The sequence below is a fragment of the Cyanistes caeruleus genome, chromosome 1 (genome assembly GCF_971803275.1).
Source record: "Cyanistes caeruleus chromosome 1, bCyaCae1.hap1.1, whole genome shotgun sequence".
In the NCBI taxonomy this organism is placed as follows: Eukaryota; Metazoa; Chordata; class Aves; order Passeriformes; family Paridae; genus Cyanistes; species Cyanistes caeruleus.
The window spans coordinates 32,212,769-32,233,885 of NC_141701.1; the positions used below are offsets into that span (position 1 = coordinate 32,212,769).

General features: G+C 35.3%; 1 protein-coding gene and 1 long non-coding RNA gene across 24 annotated transcripts in view; one reads left to right on the forward strand and one right to left on the reverse strand.

Annotated features, from left to right (window-relative positions):
• Window positions 1-21,117, forward strand: part of STAU2 (staufen double-stranded RNA binding protein 2) — a 172,129-nt gene that overhangs the window by 57,567 nt on the left and 93,445 nt on the right. For all 23 annotated transcript variants that reach the window (XM_086884642.1, XM_086884733.1, XM_086884763.1 and 20 more), the window contains 4 exons: window positions 5,403-5,615; window positions 8,030-8,167; window positions 11,438-11,569; window positions 15,574-15,634. In XM_086884642.1, coding sequence (XP_086740768.1) covers window positions 5,403-5,615; window positions 8,030-8,167; window positions 11,438-11,569; window positions 15,574-15,634 — 544 coding nt within the window. The remainder of the gene's footprint in view (window positions 1-5,402; window positions 5,616-8,029; window positions 8,168-11,437; window positions 11,570-15,573; window positions 15,635-21,117) is intronic.
• Window positions 14,252-19,670, reverse strand: LOC111924645 (uncharacterized). Its single transcript, XR_002861765.2, has 3 exons — window positions 19,560-19,670; window positions 17,793-17,885; window positions 14,252-16,889 (listed from the first exon to the last, which is right to left on the reverse strand). It is a non-coding gene; the product is annotated as an uncharacterized LOC111924645 (long non-coding RNA).

Sequence of the window (21,117 nt, forward strand, 5' to 3'; positions counted from 1 at the left end):
CTTTTTTCTTTTCTTTTCTTTTCTTTTCTTTTCTTTTCTTTTCTTTTCTTTTCTTTTCTTTTCTTTTCTTTTCTTTTCTTTTCTTTTCTTTTCTTTTCTTTTCTTTTCTTTTCTTTTCTTTTCATTTCTTCTCTTCTCTTCTCTTCTCTTCTCTTCTCTTCTCTTCTCTTCTCTTCTCTTCTCTTCTCTTCTCTTCTCTTCTCTTCTTTTCTTTTCTTTTCTTTTCTTTCAGAAAATGCTAATGTAAGTGGCCTTTTATTATTTTATTTTTCTGCATTTTGTTTTACATTTAAACTGAGTCTGCATGAAAGACATGGATAGTGCTTATACTGGTGATGGTTATTTTCTCCAGTGTTTTTTCCTTTTAAAGTATAGGCATGTATTTGCATGTGAGCAGAATCAAAACCCCTAAGCTGTAGTATGCCTTAAAACATGCTGTATGCAGTTTACTGACATGTTTGCCCCGTCTCCCTGAATTGACCAACATCAAATAAGCTATTTGGACCTTCTTAGAAATCTGAGAAATCTCTCAGAAGGTAGGTAAGAAAGACAAAGAATATTGTTCATGACTAAGGAATTCCTCGGTATAGCAAAGGCATATATGCTTCATATATGTGGTCTATGTGATATGGACTAATTAGAACATTAAGAGAGTGTAAAATCTAGAGGATAAAACTGGGGTGTCTGGGGCTGTTGGTGTATCAGTTTGCCACTACATGCCAATCACTCTTAGCTAACAGCAGACATAATGGAAATATGTTTGTGTTTCAAAAAGGAAGTTCATCATTAATGTTTCAGTTTTCAAACATTGTTTTCTACCTTAAACATTTGAAAATATTTGAAATAGTTCTGTACCAATCAATGCACTAAAAAGTAAGGAGATATATGGTCACTGGTCACAGAGGAGCTTGGAAGTTGTAAAGAAAAGAGGGGTAGTGCTTTGAATGTCTTCTTCACTCTTGTTTGAGCTTATTTAAGGGAGAGCATTTGGTATGGAGAGAGTGAAGGCAGAGATACTTCGTAAGGAAAAATCTAATGTGTCACTTGCCAAAGAATGTTAGTAACATAGAAAAAAGACAGTTTCTTGCTCTCCTGACAGGTTTTGTGTTATTTCTTGCTTTTAAATCTAAGTATAGGTGACATTCTCAAATAGAGTTTGGATTGAACTTGGTTCTGGCTTACTTTTTGATACAACTGCTAAGCAATTATGGATAATCCCCAGGATCTGATGTTTCTAATAGGATTTTATTTACTAATGGTCTTGTGTTATTCCAGGCAGGCATCAAAGCTTTTTCTAGCTTTTATTTTGTGTGTGGTAGCTATAAAATGATCTGCCTTTTCTTCATCTGACAAAGCTTTAGCCAGTGTTCCAACAGTGCTGGGTTATGCAACAAAGTAATGATCATAAATATATATAAAGTTCTATGTTAGCATGTCTTCAGAACTGCACGAGGAGTGAACAGTCCTGTTTCATGTAGTGTTGGTAGTTTTAATTGTCTAGAAAATTTAGGATGAGTTTTAAAAACTTTCTATCTGTTAAGTTGTTACATAAAAACATTGAATTGTAACAAAGAACAAGCTGTACTCCATACTTGTCACTGTTCATTCTTAGTTAACTTTAATTCCTCAACTTTTTAGTCAAAGTGCAACTGCTCTAAGGCATTTGTGGGGTTTCCAGTGAACAGTTTTCAAGGATGACTACAAAAGTGATTGCTGTAGGAATTGTCAGAGTAGCTGTAGAAAGGTCATTCCACTTCTTATTACTGCCTTGCAGTAGGCTAAAATCTTGCTTTTTTCTTTTTTTTTCAATATATATGTTTTTTATTCCTTATTTTTCAGTAAGGAATAGATGAGTCTAGAAGACATAACTGAGGTCAACAACTTCAGATATTAGAACATATTGGGGTATTTCAGATTGCTGTTTTATTTTCAATGTTTTTCTTTGGATTGCAGTGTTACTTCTTTAGAACAGCAATTATAATAATGCTTTTTTCATTCTCAATATCAGGAGTGAAGGGATAGAGTGCCTGAACAGGAAAATTTTATGTCCCTCCACCCCTGTCCAGTGTTCTGTTGGAAAGTGTTCTTATGTCCCAGTCTTATCATAGTAAAGCAAAGATCCTGCATTTTGAACCAGGGACTGGTTTTGCAGACTGTGGGAGAGTAGTTCTCAGCAAGAAGTTTCACACCTGTCTGGCTTCTGCTGTCCTGGGGATTGAGGCTTTGCATGACTGGCTACTGAGTAACTTTCAGTTGGGTTATGCAGAATGGTCACCCTTCTCACTGCAGTTTTACACTTTGACATTCAGACTCTTCCTTTGAATTTTTTAAAAATTGTTTTATTTTTGTAACTGTGAAGATCTGGTGTATTTGCCTGCACAAGTTCCTGGAAATATATCGATATTTTAAAATCCTATAAATAATTGTGTATTCATAGATGTAAGTAACACGGGTTTTGATCTGATTTTTGTCTCCTCTAGTTTCAGGGGTTTTTTTAATGTCCATTTAATCTTGTCCTAATCTTTTGAATTTTCTGCCTGGCATCTCATTAATAATTAGGGCAGTGTTACTCTTTCACTGCAATCATACTTCTGTTTTTCATTTGTCAGCATGATTCATTAAGTTGAGCCAAATTCATTCTTGATGTAACTTGACCTTAGATGTGTTTTGGCCCCATGTGCTTTCTCTTGATGTAATTATTCTTTAAATCCACGGAACAGAAAAAGAAAAGTGTATTGAACTGTCACCCTTAATCAAATTCTCAGCTTTAAATTAGCCATGATTAGGTCCACAGGTCGTATCTTTCAACTGAGGAAATAGTTTAATGTCCTAATGTGTATAGTGTTCTTAGATAGCAAAGCTTGAATTTCTTTATAGTGTTTTCGGTCCCAAGGCTCATAGCACAACTGTTTGAAATCATATGGAGTAAAAAGATCTGAAATCTGGGGTTAACCAAAAATGTTGTTAGGTAAATATTTTTTTGCTTAATTACCAAATTTGGATGTTTAGCTTGATCCAGATCCCATCTGAATCCTATGGGGTTCATTCCATTGACAACACAGACTTTTTTCCATTTACACACTAACAAACATACAGTTTTTAATGTTTTCCAGTGAATTATTTACCTTACTTAAGTGTCACTAAAAATACTTAAAATTTAAAAGCTGAAAACCACACCAGAATGCATTAATTTTATATTAAAAAATATGTTTTTGTGGATATGAAATTATAATCTGGTTCGGTATTAACATTCTTTTTCTCATATATATATATATATTTGTGTGCATTTTAATAAATATGAGAGAACTTATATAAACTAATATTTTAGGAACTCAGCAATTATATTTCTTAACCAAATTATTTTTTCCTTTTTCATCTGGTCAGTGTAGACATTCTTGTATATTTTATTAGTATGTTACACTGCATGTAAAGACAAACGCCTATATAATAGTATTAGTAGAGCCACAGAAAGATTAAGGACCTTAGTAAGGTTAATTTAGCAATGTTTTACAGCCAGCATGTTGTAATACTTGGGTAACAAAGTGCAGGTTTGAGATACTGTAAAACAGAGGAGGAAACTCTTCGGTGTGATGAAGGTGCTCAGCGCAGACACAGCGCCCGACTGAGTCTGAGAGCAGGAGATCCTGGCACTGGGCTCATCCCAGCTCTGCTGCATCCTGGGGCTCAGCATGGCTCAGTGCATTGAAAGCACTGCTGCCTTCTCATGGCCAAGCATTAGTGGGCAACTTTCAAGTGAGGCAGTGTTTAAAACACTTCTGAAATTAATACCTGAAATTTTAGAATGGGAACACTCCTGGACTACAGAAAAATCCCATTCTGGCATAGATGCCATCTTATTCTGGGAAAATGGGGCAAAGTTGTCTTTTAATTTTAATTTTGTGTCTTTTTATTGATCTATGCTGTGGTAATTGTATTTGCTGGGTGAAGTTGCCACAAAAGAGAACTTAAAAAGAAATACAAGCCTAAGGAGACCTCATTACAGCGCAACAGCAAAACTAAATAATGCAAGGGACATGACCTTGATAAAAAGAACTTTAATACAAAACATGTTGTAATAATGTTAAGATTGAAGGTTTGAGCATATTAAAACTATAGTTATTACACCAAGAAGGCCCTGGTACCTTACCTCAGTTCCCTTTCCCCTCCCTCCTCAACCTAAAGAGACATTACTCTTCTTCAACACATGGTTTGATATAATTCCATCAAATAAAAAAAAATTTATATTTGTATCGATTTTGAAGATATAATAAAGAGATGCCTGTCAGATACTCTAATGTCTCCTTATACATATTACATACAACAAAGATTAAATTATGTAGCTACTTCCGCCCATCAAACAAAATAACTGAACCTTTTCCCAAATGAGGTCTCTTAATTCCTGATAGACATTGTCCAGACCAGTTAATGGTGTGTGTATACATGAAGAGATGGCTATCCTAGCACTTGCAGTGCTGTGATTTGTGGGGGAATACATCCAAGCATCAGCCTTCTAAAAGGAGATTGTGTGCATGTGTGTGTGTGTGTGCTTGTGTGTAAAAATGAAGACAGTAAAACAGCTAAAGGAAGGTACAGCATTCAGAACTTAATTCCTTTCCATATTACTATAACTTCTTGTAGTGAAGGAATTCAAATGTTTGTTTTTTTTTATTGTTGTGCTAAATGTGTTTGGAAGGAAATGAATAAATTATTTTTTTTTCAGAAAATATTTGCTTTGTGTAAGTTAAGGTGGCTCTTCTGGTTACTCTTTTCAGTACTGTTGGGAGGGACAGCTGAGAGTAATGGAGGCAAGAATGTGTCAGCCTTTCAAATGTATGGGATTTTGCTCTGAGCTGTGTACTCTGGCAAGCCAAGAGTTGAGAGCAGGCATCCTGCCTGCACCTATTGAGACTGAAGTTTGGGACTATGAACATCCAATGGTTTAATGATAATAGAAAAAATATTACAAACAGGTTGAGGTAATGACAAATTAATACAGTTTTGAATATGTTTTGTATAAAGAAATACTCAAAGCCTGCTAGACCTTCATGGATTTAATTGCTTTTGTATGTGAAGCACCTTGCAAAACAAAAACCCATCAGCCTTGGTTTAAATATGCATAGTCGTATATTGTGTTATTCTATAAATCTTTAAAAATGTAGGTCTACTCCTATTTTCTCTGAAATGCTGAGTATGGTTGTTAGATTTGCTTTATCTAACTAGTCTTAATTTTCTGTCCTCTAACCTCGTACTGTTATTAATACTTGTCCAAGTTCTATGAAAACCCATCTAATGCCTTCAGTTAGCAGGAAAACTGGACTAGTAATAAGTTCATTGCAGAGATAACAAACGTAAAGTTACCTTCTTGTAGGGTGTTTTGACTCAGTGTTGCTTTCTCTTAAAAGGTGATTAAAGAAAGTGGACCTCCTCACATGAAGAGCTTTGTTACACGAGTTACAGTGGGAGAGTTCACTGCAGAGGGAGAAGGCAACAGTAAGAAACTCTCAAAGAAACGTGCTGCAATGGCTGTCCTGCAAGAACTTAAGAAACTTCCTCCTCTTCCTGTGATTGAAAAGCCAAAACTTTACTTTAAAAAGCGTCCAAAAACAATATTGAAGGTATGTGTCCACTTTTGACACAATTAAGAATGTTTGCTTAGAAATGAACAGTAGATTCAAAACCAATAAAGGCTTATTTGTCATTTTCTGTCAATATTGTTACAGTTGCTTGTTACTGTCAATATTGTTACTAGTTTGCCTGTGCTAATATGCCTGGGCTTTTTTTAAATCCTGAGAATGCTATGGGATTCTCAAACAGAATGGCTTGTAAGTAGCTCACATCATTGAGGGTTTGGTTCAAGGCTAGTGGAGGATCAAACCCTCCAAGCAGCTCTGTCCAGCCATGTGAAATTTTTGCATCATCTCAGAGAATCCCTTTTAGCATATCTAGTGGTTCTCTCCCTGGGCTCTCTCCCCTCCCCAGTTTGAGGAAGGAGAGCGATACATGAAACAGTAAAGTAATGGGGTGCTTCTTTAGTGCTTCAGTACTTCACTAAAAGTTTCATCATTAGGTATCTGTATACTCAGGATACAAAGTACAGAGTTCTGGAAGAGCAGCCACCAGAGAACCACTTTAAAATAAGCAAATACTTTGGAGAGTGCAAAAGTAGTTTTGGAAAATGTACAAAAGGCTTATTTGTCACCTTCCTCTTTTCATTTGCCTTCAATACGGAATAAGTGACTTTTCAGGAAAACCTAGAGTAATTAGATACCTGTCTCCTACTAAAATCCTGGGGATCTAATTCTCAGCAACTTACATGAAAAAATGGGCAGGAAGATAATTTAATGGAAAACCACCAGCATTAATGAAGCTTTAAAGCTGGAAGATTGGAAAAGGCTTTTGGCTTTGGCTTTCACCAAACATCTTGGAAAGTTTTTCTCAAGAAAGACGCTAAGGGTATAATAATGAAAAAATCTCTTATATTACCATATACCATTTGCCATTATGAACTTAAATTTAATTTTACACAGTTGGCCTTGTCAGAAAGAATCATTATTTGTCAGAATAAGCTGGATATGTTGATGTTTTTTATTTTTTGAACATCCAAACTTCTGAAATGCTTTCAATGTGCCTATTTCTTTCAATTTAACTTGCCTGTGTTTTGAGCATCAAAAAAAGTGGCAACAATAACTTCTTTTTATTTGTATATATATTTATGAGGCTGTATCTTATGGCCTGCTTTTTATTTAGCCTGCTCTGCATTTTGTCTCTGCCTGGCTTCTTGCCCACACAGCTGCCCTTGTGTATGACATTGTCTTAGCTCTTTCACCTACATCTTCTCTAACTACTTCTGCAATTACACTATGTAGGATTTTCTGCACAGCTTTCTAAATATAATATCCCACTCTGGTCTTTGCCTTCAGTTGCTGATCATTTCTTCAGGTTCCTGAACATTTGGTTGTTATTTGAGAAACTCTAGCAAGCATGAGTGCTCATCTTCTCTTAGCCTGCAAATGGTTTCATAAAAGGGAAATAGCTTCATAACATAAAAACAATTCTACATTTAAATGCCATTTACATTTGCAAGTGCATTCTTTGTGTTATCCTATATAAATCAGTTAAGTATGACTTCAGATAAATTTTTGTGTGTTTTAATTTCTTCTTAAAATCTACAAATATTTTCATGGCTATGTGCTTTGAAAGACTGTTTGCCATGTGAGCAATAATTCATTAAAATAATTTCAGAGCTAGAGACTTCTCAAGGGCTGTAGTTTTTCCCTGTCTGTGTAATCTTGGACAGACCACTTTGTCAGTCCTTTTGTTTCCCCAGCATAAGATCAATTCCCCCACCAACCACACTTTTTGACGTGTTATTGTGAGTATTATTGCCTGTTAATCATTTGAAGTACTTTATGGGTGGTTCACCATAAACAATTCTAGCCGTTCACTTCACAGGAGTATTTTGAGGGTAAATTCATACAACACACAGAGTAAACTCTCTGTACCTTTAGTTACAAGTTGTGCTGTAGGATTGAAGGTGTGGAGTGATGAGAGGAAAAGCAGGAAGGCTGAAAGAGAAAGCTTCCTTATGTATGGCAAATGGTTTTTGTCCCTGTGTAAATCCCACCTTGTCTCAGTGGTACTGCATGTTCCAGCATTGTGACAACCTATTTTAAAGGGTTAGGGGGAAGGGTCCAAGAAACAGGGCAATAAGATATAACTGACTAATGGATCTGCTAATTTTCGTCCATCCTTATGAGGACCTCCCTATACATGAGAGGGTTTTCATAGCTTGCAGATGCAAGGTACGCACACTACCTGCAACAATGGCAGACAATTTCTTTCCACAGCTTTGAGCCTGAGGATTCTTATCTTTTGTCTCATGATCAGAAAATGGAAAGTAAGTTACTTCTTATTCTCTCAAAGGGAGTATTACAAAAGAGAGAATCCTTGTAAATGTTTTCTTGAGGCAGTGTAGTAGTTATAGGGATATATACTGAAATAATTGTTCTTTCTTTTAAACCTGGTTTAGACTGGACCAGAATATGGTCAAGGAATGAATCCCATCAGCCGTTTGGCTCAGATCCAACAGGCCAAAAAGGAGAAGGAGCCAGAGTATGTTCTTCTTTCAGAGAGAGGAATGCCTCGCCGTCGAGAATTTGTTATGCAGGTATCATTTGCTGTCATGTTTGAGATAATGGCCTTGCTGTGTTTTGTTCAAACTCAAGCAAAATACGAAGTGGATCTCCTTCTGTTTAGCTTTTTGCCTTGCCGTCAGATATACAAGAATAGTATGAAATACAGTGTCAGAAAGCCTGTCAAAACTTTCTCCTTTCTCTTAGTGAAACAAATAGCAATAGAATTATGTACCCTCTTGATGCTTTTCATGTGATTTGCATTATTTTATACTCTCATTTTTATTTCACTTGATTGTTATTGTCTTTATCCCTGATGGTTCATGATTTATTTATTTTACTTGTCTTTTCAGAAAAAAAAATAATATCGGGCAGGTGTTAATTCGAGGATCCCAATACCCAGTGTTCTGAAATATGGATATTCATATCTCCATATTACCAGGCATTTGGCTTTAAAAAATAGTGTTGTAAATTTTTGCAGATTTCCAATTTCTTTGTGACTTTGTTTATATCTAAAATACAACCAAAAAAGCCAACAATGCATTTTAGACTGTGCTCTGACTAGACCTAATGGTGAAACAGTAAATCATTAAAATTCCTTTCAAATTTAAATTAAGAACATGTACAAGGATTTGGTATAACTGTGATATTTTGTTAGATAGCACAACAGCAGGTTGAGAAAGATTAGAAACAGGAAAGGATTCTGTATTCTTGTGTTTTCACTCAAGGGTAATTTTATGCCGGAACAAGTCAGAACAGCATACCTCAGCATGTTTTGACTTGTTGTCTACAAACCACACCAAAATGTCACTTCTGATCACAAGCAAAATTTATGATGTTCCAGCACCTCATTCTCCAGAAAATTAGTTACGTTTTCACTTAAATCATTTTAGTTCCTCCTTCATGTCTATGAAGATAAGCTAGTAATCTTAATTTTCTTGGACCTCAGTGGTCTTTCTTCATGATATTTTATTTTTCTCTCTGAAGGAAAATATTTTGTTCCTTTTGTTGCAGAATCATTTGTTTAATATAAACTTGGATTTCTAAAATTTTATGAGACTTGAAAGTATTTGAAAAAGAGTGATCCTATCACAGAAAATCTCATTTCCCAGGCTTAGACCCCCATGCGATGGTTTACAGTGGGTAGTTGTTGTGTGAGGCCTCAGAAGAACAGTGTAACACAGCCCAGTATTAGGAAGATGGGTTGGAAGTTTAGTTTTCTTTTGGAGGTGTGTCAGTAATGGCAGTCTTTGGTTTGTATAACAAAGAATCTTAAAACCAGTAAATATGTAGAAGATTCCTGTATCTAAGAAGGTTTGTGAAAGAGTTAAACTCCATAGAGCAGTTGATTTGTTACAAATACTTTAAATACTTTAAAACTCCATTTTCACCCTTTTGTAATATTTTCACACTAAAATTATTCTGCTATTTATCCCACCTTCAGGAAGTCTCAGTGGATTCATTATGACATGCAGAAATCCTTATCAGAATAAAAAGCCTTTGTATAAACTACTTAAACCATGTTTTCATTTAATTTAATTGAATGTGGAAGTAAAATATCCAGAGATAATATGTTCATTTTTATCTGTCACACAAAGAGCAAGTTTAGATGTGATGAAATGGATCCAATTACTTGTCCTGGCTACTAGATAAACAGAAGAAAACCTCTGATGACATTAGTTGGTGTTCTGTTCCCAAAGTTAATTTCAGAAAGCTCTTTCTCTTTGTAGTGAGGCCTTTAATCCTTGATAGAGGTTATAATAATAGCTAAACCAGTTTTACAGGTCTGAGAAATAGCAGCATATTGATTTATTGTGAGCTATGTTATAAATTATCTTTTTGTCTTGTCCCATTAAAGTCGCTCAATTTTATTGCATATAAACTTGTAGCAGATTGGCTATTTTCTAATTGTTATTGTGAACTGCATAGAAGATAAGGTTTATATTTCAAGATTATTAATATTTTTGGCTTAGGCTGACAAATTTTTTGGCTATATATATATATATATATATAATGTATCATGTATATATATGTACTTTGAAAGGATATTCATGATTATTTTTTATTTACATCCTCTTCTTAATATTTAGAATTAAGAAATATTTGAGTAAATTTAATTTAAACTTTTTTAATTTTTTTTTTAATTAAATTTAACTTTTAGGAAAATACATATATGGTAAATTGAGGAAAGTGAAGAATTATAGAATGACATAAACTACTAAATATAATTTATTCTTTATTTAGCATTTGTATGCCTTTTTTTACATTTTTTTAAAAGCTCCTTCCAAACTGTTTCAGGTCTTTGACCTCTGGTTGTTGTTTTTTTTTTGTTATTCAGATCACCTTGATGATTTTATTATATTTATGTGATGTTGATTTCCTTTTTTTGACATGGTTTTGAAAATGTGCACTGTTTTAAGACACAATTTGGCAAATAGAAGGGCTTAATGGACTGAGCCAAATACACCCATCAAAGAGCTATGAATATTTCCTAAATGAATAGCAGTGAGAGTGCTCATGTCACAAACCCAACACATACAACTCCAAAAGTTTTAAGAATGGTACCAAAGCCAAGGATTAAGTTGGAGCCACACGTTTTGTGAACATCCATTGCCTACAGTTTGTCCTTATTTTGGGGTTTTAATTTCTCCTGGAGTTATGAAAGGCATCATGTTTGTCAGAAATCCTTTGTACTGTGCAGACCATGGGTCCATTGAGGAGCCTTTTTTCCAAGGACTGTTTGGATCAAAGCTGGTCAGGTGTAAGCAGTTCCAGCCTTGTGTTCCTTGCAGTACAACAAAGTGGCAGGAATGCAAATATGATTTTCACCCTTCTTTAGAAACCACTCTTGTTAAAACTCTAGTCTGTTTGTCTCTCCATTGTTCTATATACTGTACACTATATACTGTCCTGATGATGCTGGGGAGCTGCTGCAGGCACCACTCCTTCTTACAAGAAGGAGGAAGTACAGACCCTGGGTCAGCTCCCATGTTAACAGAGTTGGGGAGAGGTTCATGAAGGAGAATGGGGGTGACACAGAGGCTGATGGAAGAGAGAGACAATTGTGTGTGCATTGAGATGCAGAAAAATGTAGCTCTTGGGTATGAGTTTGGTGGTCTTCTGAAAAATCTAAACAATCCTTCTAAGTGAACACTGTAGTCCCCTTTTGCAGTACGGTAGCTTTTTCAAGATTGTGTCTTCATCAAAAGAGCTGACAAACTGTTGGTAGAACAGCAAGAGTGTTATACAGTGACATTAAGGAGTCCTGCATTTATCATGATTATGATCAATATTTTCTTTTAAAGGTAAAAGTAGGCAATGACATTACTACTGGAACAGGTCCAAACAAGAAAATAGCTAAAAGAAATGCAGCAGAAGCAATGTTGCTACAGCTGGGATACAAAGCCTCTACTCCTCTTCAAGACCAGACAGAAAAGGTGAGAGAACCAATTGTTGTGATGCCCACACTTTACCCTTGTCTAGATTTTTAAGCTGTATCAGCTAATCACTTAGTAAGACTGGAAGCTTAAGCTTGTGCACAGCCTGTTTTAGGGAGCTGCTTGTCACCGATTAGCCTTTGTTTAGCTACAGCTCTAGAGCTGTACCACAGTTAGTAGTAAGTGTAGCCTCTGCACCTGTGAGAGTAATTAGGAACAGAAACACAGTTCCATAGAATAGTGTGTGTGCAAAAGTGTACACATGATCCATTGCCTATTTCTACTTACAAATCAAGATGAATGTGCCTCTTGCTTTTATTCCAGTTTGGGCATCCGTGAGAGCCCAAAGGAACAGAAGGAAAGGAAAAACGTTAGTAATTTTCATATATGAAGTAGTAGTCAATGTTTGTCTTCCCATTGCATGTGCACGAAAAGCATTACAGAAAAATAATGGCCTTTTCACATTTGATGACTGATTAAGAAAATGTGTGTCAGGTTTTGTTTTTTTAATGAAGAAGGAATTTCATTTTAAATTCTTATGCATTGGAAGTATGTATTTCCACGTTAGCTGTCTTTAACTTAGCACTCCTCTCCTATCTTGAATTCATTGATGAGGAGTATTGTAAAAAACAGGGTGTTAAAGTTTTGCCTTTTGTATTCTGAAAAGATATTTGGTAAGGTAATTAAGCTATGGATCCTAAACAGCTTCTGTCATATACAGGCTCACTGCATGTATATGTTTTGATAATTACTTATATGTTTACTGTGGCTGCACTAGGTAGCAAACAGAAAATTCTGTTGGGCTTTTCTAGGACTACGTGATAAATCTGAATATAGTGTATATATACACATCTATGTATATGTAAATATGAAGATATTCTGTTCTGTATATTCTGTATTCCTAACCAGGAAAAAAAGCAATACTGTACTGGTTACTTGGCCCCACCTTCTTTTGTTTCACTCTCCTTTGAGAGTAGCAGCAATGTGTGCTGTTCACACTCACCTTCACTATGTTCTTCACTGTATGTCTTAGTCATAGACAAGTGTGAAATACTCTAAACAGAGTACTTGGAAGCTGGATGATGTTCCTAGTGAGAACACACTGTGCAGACACAGCCTTTTCAAAAAAAGCTTCTGACTGAGTCAAATGATAATTAATTTTCACCAGAATGCTGAGACATTTCTGCTGTAGAATATACTCTCTGTGGTATAAAACTATCAACTTTTTCTTCACTGCCAGTTTGGCCAAATGGCTTTAACAAAAAAACAAGTCAAAACAGAATTTTATTTTTTTTTTATTCTAATATGAAAACAGGTTTTCATTCTTGCATTTTAAATCAGCTGAACTAATTTTACTCAGTATTTTTCAGAGATAAAGCCTGAAAAAAATCAGCCTACAACATAGTTGATTTGGAGAGCTCTACATAGTGTAAACTTGCGGTTACATTGAAATCCTTACCAAAAAACTTGAGTGGCTAAAATGGGATGCTGTTGCTTTGTTTCCCTACATTTATTAAGCTATTGCTTACAAGTGCATTGTCTTTAGAAAATCAGGCTTAATTGCATACTTCTAGATGTAGACATTTTAGGATTGGTAGACGAGTGTACAGTTGCTTAATATTGTTCTGAACACAATGAACAAACATGTTACTGTATCCAAAAAATGTGAAGTACTCAACTTTGGTAGTGGCAGTATCATAACAAAATCACAACAAATTTTTAAAGCTTTGCTGAGATTTAAGGGCATGAAATATCTAGAGTATCTGGTTTTATCTTCTGTATATAACAGACTGGACATATTTGGAGATGCACAATTTAGTTTGTGTAGCTGAAAGAATTTTAACTCAAACTAAACTGTGGTGGAGAAGAGGGAAAATAGCCCTTAGATCTCTACCAGTGTGAGCATTGCAAAATTCCTTGCATATAAATGCACAATAAAGATATACCATTAGAAGATACTTGTTTCACTGTTTGAATCCAAAATGGGTCCCAGTGTAGATTAGTTGATGTAGCAGGTTGGCATCTAAGTAGATAATTTTCACTTGTATGCTTTTTTTGATGATGTTAAAAAAGGCAATTCTTTTTTCCCCTCTGTCCCCTTTTCTTCAAGTCCTTTCATTCCATTCCTCCTCCCTTAAAAAATAAACAAAACCAAATTCAGTGGGTTTTTTCCTTAACCCTCGTACATAAAAAGTGACTTTATTTATTGGTTTAATGGAGACCTTAGAGTGTTATAAGAGCAATGTGTAGTGCTGATGGCAGCACAAGTAATCCAGGTAATGTAAAAAAGTAAAGGCTCTGCTCTTTTCTGGGTTAAACTGATTCCTGAAAGAAGTCAGTAATGGTTGTGCAGAGCCTTGAGGAGAGCAATCTGGAGGTATGCTGGGAGATATTTTGCAGTTGTCAGAATTTTAGCTCTAGGGATGAGAATGGAGAGTTGTAATAATTTTTTCATGTTTCCATCTTGTTTTTTCTTGCCACTTGTATTCTCAGAAAGAGGAAAACCAGGGTAGATTGCATTCATGTGAGGCAGCAGTACTAAGGATCACTTACTCATAGAGGGATTGTTGTTAAATTCTCCATCATGATCAAGTTAATAAGCAATAAGAAAGAGAAGAACAAGGAAAGTTGGAAATCTCATATTGTAACAGTTTGCTTGTGCTAGCATCATGTTACAGATGGTCAGGATGGAATCCTGACAAAACCATGCTGTTGTTATAGCAGTAAATGCAAACATATTTATAGATTTCATGTTGCTTATTCATATGAAGAACTGTTGTCACGTGTGTTATCTAATATACATATAACCTGCTTCATAATATGAATAAAACAAATAATATAAAATTAAAGTGCATAGATGTAGGTGACCAGTTTGAAAGCTGACTGTAATGCCTGTCCTCCCTTCCCATCAAATATCTCCTATTTTCACTGCACATTGCCCAGGCTTTTTGGGATGTGCATGATGATGAAAAGCAGGGAAACAATCAATGAAGTACCTGCTTTTCATAGTGTGCTCCCCCCTCCTCTTTCCCAAGTGAAATGTATCATCTAGTAGTCTATATTATGACATGGTAGTAATCTAAACAGCCTTAATGCAATTTCTGAGATGCAGAGGCAGGTTTCAGGTGGTTGATTTTCCTTCTCATTTCTTTGACTTTCCAACCCCATCTTCAAGAGCAAATGATTACAACTTTGTTCTGGCATATAGCCTGCATTGCAGAGAGGTTTTCTGTTTGCATTGAAAATCACAGTGAAATCTGAAAAGGATCATTCATTTCACATTCATAGAGCTGGTTGTCAATAGCTTCTAAGTAATGAGGAAGGTTGGACTTGTTTATCCAGTTTTATACATAAACCTAGAACATTGCCATCTTATTTACTGTGTAAACCTCAGTTTTGGCTTCATTTTGAACCTCTGTGTTAATTGTTCCCCTTTTCCATATCAGAGTAATACCTAGTATTAAACATAGTAAAATTAATTTGAAGACAATTTGCTTCCTCAAAAATATATTAAAATAATGGAAAATTGCAATAATTTTTACTTCCACTTCAGTGACTAAATTGATTCCTAACAAGTAAATATTATAAAATTACACCCAAGTACTTTATAGTGTTTACACATTCCTTCATAGGCAGTAATTAGGATCTTCTTGTTTTAGAATGTAATTTCCCTGTTGGCTGTTTATGTTTTCAGTTGAGAGCTGCTTAAAACATTTAATTTTATTTAAGTCTGATTTGGTAACATATTGAGTTGAACCTAATCCTTGGGGAAACGTTTATATTTCAGTGTTAGGCAATAGTTGCTAATGTTTACACATGAAGGGTACATTACTCAAATAACCTATCTTAGGCAAAAATTAAGATGAGTTAGCAAAATTTTGTGAACAGATGCAGCAATCTCAACTCATCCTTTTTAGTGAATTACAACTAAATTTATAAACATGAATGCTCTGTTTAGGGAGTAGTTTGCTCTTTAGTTACTTGTCTTTTTCTACCTGTTTCAGCTTGGAGAAAACAAAAGTTGGAATGGCCAAAATGTTGGGTTTCCTGAGCCAACAAGTAACAGTAAGTATTGCTTTATAAATTCATATTGATACTTATTTCTCCTTGTCTCTGTATGATTTGGATTATCCAAAACAATTGAAATGCTTTTGGTAAATACTTTGGGGTTTTTATTACAATTACACAAATTAATCCCTGTGTGTCCTGTGTGTGAGTGTAGGTATGAACGAGTGCAGGAACAAGGAAATTTTTATTTACTAATTGTATCATTGAATCCTTCAGTTTGTCAGGGATTTTAGGAGGTCACCTAAACTGCTTGCTGAAAGCACAGTCAGTGCAGAGTTGAGATAAGGTTGCTTATGGCTTTTTAACAGCTCTCCAGGGATGAAGGTTCTGTAGCTTCTCTGGGTAGCCTGTTCCAGTGCTTAAGTCTCTTCACACTGATTTTTTTTCCAATTTTATCCTTGTCAGAACATCTCCTGTTTGTTTATGACTATCATCTCCTGTTCTTCTGCTATATACCTCAGTAATGTGCCTGGCTCTATCTTTTCTGACAAATTCTTCTTAGATATTGGAAGGCTGCTGTTGGGTCCCAACAGATTTCCATTATCTAGGAATTTATCTACCTAGACTCTAAAATCACAGCTTAGAGACAAGGATGCTGTGGGAGACATGATATCAAGATCCTTGCTAAAGCCAAGGTACTTTCCACTCATAAAATGAATGCTCTCCATTCATAAAACCAGTCACTTTATCATGGAAGACAATCACACTGTGCGCCCACAAATGGCTTTAAGATGTCTGCATGATTTTCCCAGAGACCAGACTGAGGTTGACCAGTCTGCCTTTTTTGAGTATAATGCATTTCTCCAGGCACTGGAGATTTCTTCTGATCTCCATGACTTTTTGAAGAGAACAGAGAGTGGCCTCATAATGATGCAAGCTGGTTGACTCAGCACGCTAAGATATTTCTCACTTGGTCCAATGGGTGCACAGGAAGTTCCACCTGAATATGAGGAAGAACTTTACTGTCCAGTGACTGAGCTCTGGAACAGGTTATCCAGAGGGGTTATGGAGTCTCCTTTACTGGAGATATTCAAGAACCATCTGGCCACAATCCTGTGCCGTATGCTCTGGGATGACCCTGCTTGAGCAGAGGGATTGGATCAGATGACCCACTGTGGTCCCTCCCAACCTGACCCAATATGCAGTTCTGAGATTTTGTGATTTATATGGGCTGACTTCTAGGTTTTCTCACAGCATCCCTGATTCTGATGAGGTTCTGCTACTGGTAGTTCCTCTCTTCCTTGAGCTTTGTCTATAAGACACAAAAGCCCAAGAAACCTTGTTGGTAAAGACTGAATTCAGTTTCACTGCAACAGGTAAAGAATAGGACAGAACTTCGTGAGTTTATAATTAGATTTTTGCTGATTAAAGTGGTAAAGATAATTTAAACCATACTTTTTACTTTTTCATGAGCCTCAGATTTTTCTGTAGAACCATGTATAGTTTTGAACTTTTTAAGGGTCCCAGACATTATCTCCCTCAACTAAGGACTGTACAGACATGGACACACACAAGCTACCTTTTATTTTTTGCCTATATACATCTGAAAGACATGGTCCTAAAAGCAGATTTAAGGAGTTTCAGTAGTGTTCCATTATATACGTGGTTTTTCCCAGTCACCAGAGAGTGACCCAGAGACCAGAGGAATAATTTGTGCTTCAATTTCCACAACCGTTTGCTAGAGTTTAAAGTGATCTTGGATTCAGCATGTCATTGTGTTTCCTGAAAGGAAGTATTCCACAGGATCCAAGATTTCCTATTAATTGCTTCCTTACAGCCCTGTCATCAACCCCCATCAATACTTTTAAGTTATTTGTGTATCATCAAAATCTCTTGAGGATAAGGCCAGTGAAATATCTTCAAATGTTAACATTTTAGAGTTTGAGACAGCAGAATAAGACCTCTAACTTTTCTCCTGTCCTTGCAGTGTCTTGTAGCATCTTATAGATGAAACCACAATCTTCTGTTAAACCAACAAGATAAAAAAATCTCTTAGACTGCCCAAGACAACTTTGATAGTTGCACTGTAAATCCCAATCTAGAAGGAGAACACAAAGGCAAACTCATCCAACAGGAGACAAGATTAACAGAAATTATATTTTAAAGCTGGCCTGACCAAATAACTTATTTTTCACAGATTGACCTGCTCACATACCTTCTTGCAGCCACCAGAGCCACAGTACAGAAACAGGTTTTCATTCTAGGTCACTTTTGTAATGCACAATGCCTTCATATCCAATCTTCTGATCTACAAGTTAATTGGAAGTCAAAGGAGATAGAGCTAGCATGCTAATAGACATAGAAAATTTGTTCAGAGATCACTGTTCTTAATCTCTTTACCTCTTTTTTTGAGTGTTCCCATCTAGAGGCAACATCAATAATAAATAGGTGATTAAAGTGCACCATAGAATGTTAAAGGATTGGAATGAATCTTAAAGATTATCTAGTCTCAGCCACCCCTGCCATGTGCAGGGACACCATTCACTAGACAAGATTGCATTTATCCAGCCTGACTTTGAGCACTGCCAGGGTGTTCTGAATAAAAGTAATCACTTTTGTGCATGATCTCTCATGCACGTGTGAAGTGCAGGGCTTTTTAAAGGCAGTTCCAAACAAGTTCCACACTTTTAGATCAAAAATGTCACATCCTTTCTGGTATGAATATGCTAGTTTATTTTTAAGATCAACACTTTTTGGTAGGTGAATTTACTCTTGAATTTTTAAAGTCTTTTTTTTTAAGTTAGAAAGCTTTAAAAGAGGGTAAATAGAGCAGCTTTCTCCCTTTTGTATCCTTCTTAGAAGAGAAATGAATAGTTTGTATTTCTTGTTACCATAAACTGAACTTTCAGTGGTCTTGAAAATCTGAGGCTCTGAGATTGCTACATCTACCATTTGGCAGCTTTTATTCATATTTCAAGTAATTTTATTCCAGGAAAACAATTGTGTCCTGCTAGGGCAGGGTACTGTGCATCAGTTTCCTTTTGCAGATAGATAGTATTTCTTTGTGTGCCTAATGCCCTGAGTTTCCATCTGAGTCAAATAAAGCTGGAATAGTAAAGGGAATTTGTAAACTTCAGTACAATAGAAAACAAAATCATAACAGTTCTATATTTTAGTTGAAGAACAGATTCCATTGTACTCTTACAATGTCACTTGTTTTTGTTGAGAAATACTTTACAGTCTGTATCTTCCTATTAAATATTCTTGAAAATTAACTTGTCCTGCTGCCCTCTATCATGTTACTCTTGCATTATCCATGTGGCAAACCTCAGTTCTGTTCCTCCTACTCACTGGCAAAGTTTCTTCCCACAGGTTTACTTCTTTACCTTTCTTTTTCATTTCACAATTTCAAAGAAAGATGAAACATAAAGATATTGGTTTCTTGGTTTAGGATATCATTGACATTCTTCACATGTGAAATGTCAAGAACATTGAGTTTTTTTCCCTTACGCTTCTGGAAGAGACTGAGAGACTGTGAGCAGACCAGAAGCATTTGCAGCCCATACAGAAGATGTTTACTGTAAACAGAATCTCATTTATCTCTCTTGATTTGACTTAAGCAGTTATCAACAGAAACAAAACATGCAACAAATAAACAATCCTATTACAAAGTGCATTTTCATGGGAACATATTTTTGTTTTGTATTTCTGGATGGGTTAATCACAAACATCATACAGGATGTCTTCTGTTGATGAGCTCTGAAGAACAGTATAAAAATAAAAGTAAAATGTAACTCTGGTTTTGTATATTATAATTCTAAGCAGGAAAAAAATACCATAACTGTTTTTACATGTTTCCCAACTTCAGTTTTTCATTGTATAGTTTTCCTTTACCTATTTCTAACAATTTTGGGAGTCACAAAGTACTGAAAAACTGGTAATTTAAAAAAAAAAACAAACAACACATTCAGAGCAGTCTTACCTCTCTGTGAAGGACAGACTCTTTGTTTTTCTTGCCTAACATTTTATTACTAGGGATTCGTGCATGACTTTATAGTCTTTGTTCTTCAGACTACATCTGCTCCTGCTGTTTGTTCACCACCTGAAATCATAACCATTTGTTTGTGACATCACAATTAGTTACTGTGAAGATGATTAGATTGTCAGCAACAGATGATTATGATTTCAGATGGTAAATGAGCAGCAGGAGCAGATGATCTCCTAAGGAACAAAGATACTTGATCTCATACAATTGTTCTCAGTGACAGGAAAAAAAAAAAAAAAAAGAAATAGGAGACAAAGAAGCAAATAGATATTCTTAAGAGTTTCTTAAGTCTGTAATGAGAAAATTTGATATTTTTCTGTAAATAACATTTATTTTAGTATTTTTAGTATTAGTATTTTGAAAAGTCTACTTCAATATTAGATTAAGAAATAAAAATTATGAAATACAAAAAATACAAAAATGTTACATGTTACTGTAAGCCCTAAATGTATGGCTACATTCAGATCCTTACTTAGATGTTTTCTCACCAGCTTTTCAGAGATAATAAATGCAACATAAGTGGTGTATTTATGAAATTTTACATACTAATACATCTTTGCGTTGAAGGAAACAAAATTTATATGACCTTTGTAGTTCTGGCCCTCAATAATTTCAGAAAGATATTTTTTATATAGTCCTCTAATTGTTTTTCAACTGGGGATTTTGGTGAAGATTTCCAGTAGATAATTTAATACCCATGTGCTTCCATGAACAGGAACTGGAGTCTACAGTTTGGGAATAAAGTTTCTGTTTTGCAGTTTGGGCATTTTTAATGTTTGTGTGTTATATTTTGATGAAATATGTAATTCTTTTGGGTATATTTCACAGGTGATTTATAGTAGATTGTGTGCATTTTTAATTACTAAGTACTGCTTTGCATTGGACATGTCTTCTGAATTGTTTTCAAATTTACTCAACTTTGTCAATTATAATGCACTCTTGCTAGGAGTTACATTGATATATCACTAAATGCTTGCTGAATTATTTGCCATTCTGACTAGAAACCACAATAAAGTGGTTGACAACACCACTTGGTGAAAGGTCACAGAACAGTAGTTTTCCATCTGTTTATTTTGATATTTTTGTTCTGTTCTGTGAGGATTTTTTTAGCTAGCAACCTGTCAGGTGAGCATTATAAAGGAGCAGTTCCTTCAGTTGAGCCATTTGTCCTCACTTTAAATGTCCCACAGCCTTGTCTAGAGTCTCTTATTGCAGCTGGTTATCTTTAAATAATACCTTGCCTCTGCAACTGCTGAGTTGATTTGCTTATTTTCTGATTAAATTTTCTTTCTAACTGAAGACATGGGAAAATTAAATTTAGAAGCAGAGGAGATTTGTTCAATTTTGTTTCTTTCTTAATTTACTGAAGCTAGGAAATCCATGCTGCATTTGGCATTATTAATAAGTGATGTATTATTTTCAGTTTCATCTAACAATGAAAATTATTTTATCCAGTGTAACACAAATTAAATATAGCTTGCATATATATATTTTT